Below are 6668 nucleotides of genomic sequence, written 5' to 3'. Positions count from 1 at the left end.
AAAGACATTTTATCTAAATCTTACCTTTCCCAGTCCACGTGTTTGCAACCCAGTGCATCTCAGGTTAGCAGTCAGGAAAAACAGACAATAAAACTTACAGGAGGAAGCAAGAGAAAGGGGAGGGGAATTTCCTGAAATGGATTTATCTGGTTTTGCTGTCTCATCAAGTGAAAGGCAAAAGAAAATAGACGAACAGCATAAAAGCTGAATGAAAAGTAGAATGAAAATGTTGCTTCAGTTTTAACAATCCAAAGGAAGTTTAGTAACTCAGCTGAAGCAACCTGAGAGATATCTGTTTGCTTACAAATCATCTTTAGGTTTTGTACAGACAACATTTAAAGTCTTTTGACAGACTGAAAATACCTTTTTTTTCCAACCCCCCTAGCTGTTTTTCCTTTTCCTGGTATTCATTTTCTTCCGTAGAAAAATCCCCAGGGTTTTGGATTTGGTTTTCAGCCGAACTTGAAGCTTTCTGTCTCCAGAGAGGCAGTTACCTAGCTGCCTATCTCCTCAAATTCACTGTAGGGGGATGAAGCTGAGGAGGTTTTAGACTCTCCATCACTGTTGCACTCCCGCAGGGGACCAGGACTGGGAGCTTCCGGGAGCTCCTTGGCAGACAGCGGTTCCTTACTGTTAGACCCTAAGGGATGGCAGTCCAGCAAGCTCTGCAGGTGCTTGATGTAGCTTATTGCAGCTCTCAGGGTCTCCACTTTGCTGAGGCGCTTCTCAGCAAATTCCTTGGGCAGGTGCTCTCTCAGGCGTGTGTAGCCCTCGTTCACGCAGCGCACCCGCTGCCTTTCCCTCTCATTCCTCTTCCGAATGAAGGCAGGCTCAAGGGAATAGTCATAGACACCCACGTAGCCAGGGAATGGAATGTAGGAGATGCGACCTGCGTGCCTGCTGTAGGCTTGCTCCCAGTAAGATGGGTCCAGATGGAAAGGAACGCCAAAGGGGTCTCTCAGGGGGACCCCGTGGGGATGCACATGGCTGTTAGCCAGGGCCATAGCTCCTGGAAATGCAATCCTGTTCAATAGTCCATCATCATCTTTATTGCTGTCCATGCTTCTGGGTTTTTTCTCACAGGTGAAATATCAGTTCCTGAATTTGGCTTCCAAATCTTGTATCAGTCCAAGCAAGGAGGAAACATTTGTATAGGTACTCTGCCCCACAGGCTGCAATTTCTTCCCGCGATGTATAAAAACTCAGATCACAAAGCACTGCTAACGACTCATGAGGTCCACTCTGTGCCTGGAAATCAGCTCTAAGCCTTGTTGTTTTTCTAGATGTAGGATGTCAACTAATTTACAGACAGGTTTTGAGGACCATCACTCCACACTTTAAACCATTCTTTTCCTCTGATCTTCATATTTCAAAAGATAATAAGAGGGTTCCTGTGTATTCATTTTCTCCCCGCTTGAAATTATGACCATAAGAGTTAATGCCAAACATAAATAATCTTCCAGGCTCTAAACACTTCTCATGTATTGTAATCCACGATATCGTTTGATATAATTGTCTCCAAAAGATGGTAATTTGCAAAGTTTACAGGGATCTTCAAAGTTTTGGCAGAACTCCTCCCTTTTAGGAACCAAGGATCTTCTGTCATCTGAAAACTACCCAAAGGCTTTTCACAATGAAATCCAAAAGACAACTGCAAGCTTTGTTGTTTTGGCTGCTCTGGTCTAACTGAAACAGCTCACAAGCAGTTTGCAAAACTTATATGGCATGTCTCTAGCTTTCTGGGGAAGCTTATAAATCTTCAAAGGAAAGAGGGCTCTCTTGTGGTTGCAAGTCATGTCAGATCAAGAATGCATACGTGCAAGCGTAAGAGGAAAACTGCTTTCTTTGCCCTAAGAGAGGCTTTTTCAAGAAGCATGAGTTTCACAAACTGAACATTTAAAAAAAATCTTCATCATTTTTCATGTTTCTGCTCATTGCAGGAATGTTCTGGTCAACACTATGAGCACCTGCCTCAGAGAAACAAATACAAAGGCGATGCCCTGATTGCCTCCTGTGTAGCTATTACTAGATGTTTACACAGAGATTGGCTTACCTGATGGACCCTACACACTGCTTTAATTGGGGAGCTGGAAAGCTGTCTTGACTGTGCCTGGTCTGTGCTGTGTCCTCCAGTTTGCCTGCAGCTTTCTGAGGCAAAGAGATGGACAACAGACAAGGACTTTCGGCAGTATAAGGGCATAATGTCCTCATCCATGCCTTTCCTCTAAAATATTATGTTGTGTTAGGATCTTCTTCTGCAGCAACTGGAGGGTCTTTGACTTCTCCCACATTGTTGTTCAAGAGCTCCATAGTTATAATTTTTTCTGAAAATACATCTTCACAGTTAACTGAATTTCCTTTTTTTGCCACCAACAATTTGGGGAGTCAAATGTTCGGTCTAGGAGAGCTGTGGGAATGGATGGAAGTGAAAATCTACAGGCATGTAGGCTCTATTAAAACTGCTTTTTTGCTCAAAGTGAAAGTTTCCGCCCTGTTCAGTCTTTCATGCCAAACTGCCTCAGAAGTGTGAGTAACTGAAACAACATCCTCCTCTCTGAGAAACACATCTAAGTCTCTGCTGAGTCAGAAAACAGCAGCAATGATGTCAGCGTGCATTTTCAAGTCAGCCTCTGTGTCTTTGCTGGCCTATTCTGCAGCTTCAAAAACCAATGGTAATCTTCAAAGGATGATGAACCTACAAGCAGACTGTTCCAGACAGACATGAGTGAGAACAATCCTGAGCTCTGATTTACGTCAGGGGCAGGATCAGCACCAAAATGGCTCAAAAGCCATCTACTTTTGCCTCCGTCACTAACATTGCCTAGCAAGAGCTGATGTTTGAAGCTGAAGGTTTTGTAGCATTACCTAAGAGTTGGCTAATGTATTTCAGAAGGGGTTGAGATCTTTTGCAGCCACAATTAAACATCGTTCTAAAATATGCGTCATAGCTCAGATGGAAGGTATGGGTATGAGGCAAGAAGTACTGGGGAACACCCCAGGTATGTACAACTCATTTCAGATCAAACAATCAAGAGGGCTTTTCTGCCTTTTAAAAAATCTTTGGAAACAGTTGAACAGTACGGGCTTTTCAATATCACTTGCACTATAAACTCTTATTCAGTAGAAATATTTTCAGAGATGAATGCTTAAATGAAAATAGCTCATTCACTGTAGCACTAAGGTAGGGAAGAACTTAATGTTTTCTTAAAACAAAGAGGATGTTAGCCTCTAAGCAAATACCTGAAGCAGGAAAAGGATATTTGATCTGTGTCATCATTAGATTTAAAATGCTGCTCTCTGGCACTATTCCTGCAAGGAAATGGAAGCATGCCTCTCAGAGCGGGAGTCTCAGGTGCCAGAATGTTTCACAGCTCTCCATGACCTTGCCAGAAGCCTAGCCATGTTCAAAAGGCAGGGTTACGTTTCAGTTCTGTCATGCAAATGCACTATTCCCTGCCGCCAGACCTCTTTTCTATGTTTACTGTAAATGCAGGTCACCGACACTTGACAGTGTCAGAATTGCACCTGTGCTAAACAGATATCTGCTCTTCCTACAGACAAATCCACATTGTTAATCCTTTAGAAAAATACATGAAGAAAAATCACAATTTGTTAATGTGAATGATTGAAGCTGATTGCATATCAAACAGACTCTGCAGTCTGATTTTGTTTATGCACAAGAGAAATAAAAAAATATGCCACAGGCTTTTGCTGAATGTTGTAGCTTGTTGACAATCTAACTGTCACTTGCTCAGATAGAGATTTGCCCCTGGGCAGGGAGCCAGCATAAGGCCAATGCACCTTACATCCCATTGAAGGTGTTTGTTGAGAGAATTAAAGCAATGTATCACTCCTGTACTGACCTCTGCACAAAGCAGGGCCTTCTCAACGTGTCTGCACAAGCAGACTCAGTGAAAGTAGCAGGACTGGCCCACCAAGGGGAAAGGCTAATACACATTCTTTTTAATTTTAAGAATAGGTTAAGACTACATGGATAATGCTCCTCTTCTAAAACAAGCCTTTGATCTTCTTTCTTATGCTATTTCTCCAATTAACTCCTCTTCATACCTATACCTGGATGATGCTTTGACTCCAGAAAGCAAAATCTTCCACACTGATACTAAGCAGATGGCCCGATTTGCTTTCCAGGTGGTACAAATCAGGTGTTACTTGCTGCTCTAAAATGGCTGAAGTTGTACTGTTTCTATTTATATTCTATGTTTTGTTTTTGGGGGTTTTGGCTGGGATTTTTTTTGTTTCTAAATACAAAGTTTAAATGGGGACACTGGGAGATTCCTTACATACTCCATTGCCTGTGGCATTTGAACAGGTTCCCTTCCTCCTCTCCTTCCTTCTACTTCACTATACACTTAATTACCCAGACAAAATGAATAGAAAATATTTTCGACATACCTAAAAATAAAACATTGGGGCATCTTCCTTCCAGATATAACTTAGTTGTGGTTTTAAATGCATATATCCTAACACAACATCTACAAGAATGTAATCTTTGCATAAAAGAACCCTCAACTCATTCACACTCCCACAGGAATAATGAGTAACACTACTGACATTACAGAGCGATTGCTTTGAATTACTTTGAACTACTCAAAGGAACAGATTCTCCTGGACACCATGTCCCTCTGTGTCCAAAAATCAGTGGAAATATTGTAGTAGAAACACCAGAGTCAGCTGAACACATGCAAGTCCACCTATCTCTCAACAGATGATGTCTCAACTATTTTATCTGTGAACACATTACTGAGAAGGAAGAAGAAGAAAATACATCAGAAGTTTAAAAAAAAAAAAACCCTCACAACATTGTGCATTTGTTATATTTTACGGGGCTGTAATTATATTGAATTCTAGTATTTATTATATGTATCATAGTTTGTCCAGGCTGCTGCAATTTATGAACAGATATAAAATTGTGAAATTAGCAGTTTCTCATATTAACTGCATACCACAGAATTACACTAATAACTGCAGTTTAAACTGAGATCCAGGAATACAAGATTGAATAGTTTTGTGCCTCTCTAATCCTGTTTTATCCTAAGCATCCCTTAACCATCTCTTTCCAGCTAGAAGTGAGAGCTGCACCTAAGCTACCCAGGTTTCATACTGGGACTATCACCAAAATACAAGTGGTGTATGACAAGCCAACAAAAGGTGGAGGGAAATTTTTATTTTTGATGTTAAAATGGCTGGCTTCAACCATTGCTTTTTGTGTTATCTTAATTCAGTGTAATTTCACTCTGAGAAAGAACCCAAGGGCAGGTTTGCAATAGCAGAAGAGAACTGATCATATCAAGACGTGGGCAGGGTCCAGCAGGGACTTTGGCTCATGCTTCAGAGGAGAACTGAAGCATGCTTACTGCATCTTTTCCCCCCGTGGTTTCATGAGTCTCCCTTATCTTTCAATATGTCTCCAGGATCTGAAGATGACTTGAAAAATAGCTCTGCAATTTGTTCCTCATGCAGCAAGTACCGCTATAAATGTCAATAAACTAAGCTTTCAGGGGACATAGTGCAGTTGTCTTATCAAAACACTTCACATATAATAAAAGTGGTATATAAAAAAATATCTTCCCTTGCAGAAGAAACAGTTCTCTAATGTGTTTTATCACAATACCTTGGGTGTGCAGAGTACATCACTGTAGACACAGATTAATTTCTCATTCAGTGACGCTTCATATTATCACTGGTTTCCTTTGATACTTATGCTTTAAACCGGTAGTTAAGATACCACTCATTCAAGGGAGTAAAGTGTCTACAAAAAAGCTGGAATCTCAGAGGACTCATATTTGACAGTAGGAAAGAACACTCTTTATCTGCATATGACTTCATGCAATCTGGCTCATAGGCTCAAAATATTACTTTCAGTTCAGATAGTTGAAATAGCGCAAGGCTTTCAGTGCCAGGGCAGTTCTGTGGTAGAATTACACTATCATAACTGGCATTAAGACAAGCTGAGGGCTTGGGATAACCTAGCATTTCAGGATAGAACTGAGGTGTACTGAGTATACTTGCGACATTGTAAGGATGACAACTGAAAATGGAAGGTCTCCAATCGTCTCCTATGTATTAGGAAATGCAATGTGAAGAGGGAGGCTTTTGGGCTTGTAATAATTCACTGGAGTTTCTAAGATGTGAAGTATTAGCACCAACCATGTGAACATGTGATACTACACACATAAACATGAAGCACAGATAAACCCCCCATCACAAGACTAGCAGTCCCTAAAAACCTGAGAACTTGATGAGTTCTTTCTTGACTTGATGAAATAATGTTTGTGAGAGCTTGTGGGATATGTGGTAAACTAAATGAGGTTCTTCTTTTGGTCACGAATGACAGACCTGGATTTACTTTGTCTACACATAGTCCTCTAGAAGTTAGATATTTAGACTAGACTAATTATGCAGGTCCCACTCACAGGTCATAGACACAGAGAGGCAGCTCCAAAGGGAATTCTTCTCACATATCTCAGACACCTACTTCAGGATGGAATGAAGTGGTCTCTGCAGCAACCTATTTCTCTCCTTCAGCTAGAGAGAGAGCTTGAAGAACTAGCATGTACAAGGTGCCTGACTTTCTGACAGCTAAAGCCAAATGAGGAGAGCGTGTTTACACCCCTAGAAGAACTGATAGGTTTGTATTGAACCGGAAT

At 41.1% G+C, this 6668-nt stretch overlaps 1 protein-coding gene across 1 annotated transcript; it reads right to left on the bottom strand.

Annotated features, from left to right (window-relative positions):
• Positions 1–494: 494 nt before the first annotated feature.
• Positions 495–1061, bottom strand: LOC104466506 (achaete-scute homolog 4-like). Its single transcript, XM_010079944.1, has one exon. The coding sequence runs from the start codon at positions 1059–1061 to the stop codon at positions 495–497; it is 567 nt and encodes a 188-aa protein (XP_010078246.1).
• Positions 1062–6668: the final 5607 nt, after the last annotated feature.

The sequence above is a fragment of the Pterocles gutturalis genome, unplaced genomic scaffold, assembly GCF_000699245.1.
Source record: "Pterocles gutturalis isolate BGI_N339 unplaced genomic scaffold, ASM69924v1 scaffold36849, whole genome shotgun sequence".
NCBI classification, from domain to species: Eukaryota; Metazoa; Chordata; class Aves; order Pterocliformes; family Pteroclidae; genus Pterocles; species Pterocles gutturalis.
Note: the sequence above shows the minus strand (reverse complement) of the source record. Positions and strands in the feature narration are given on the sequence as shown.

Excerpts from the sequence above, each read along its gene's own strand:
- LOC104466506 (XM_010079944.1), bottom strand. The coding sequence starts at position 1,061 with ATGGACAGCAATAAAGATGATGATGGACTATTGAACAGGATTGCATTT.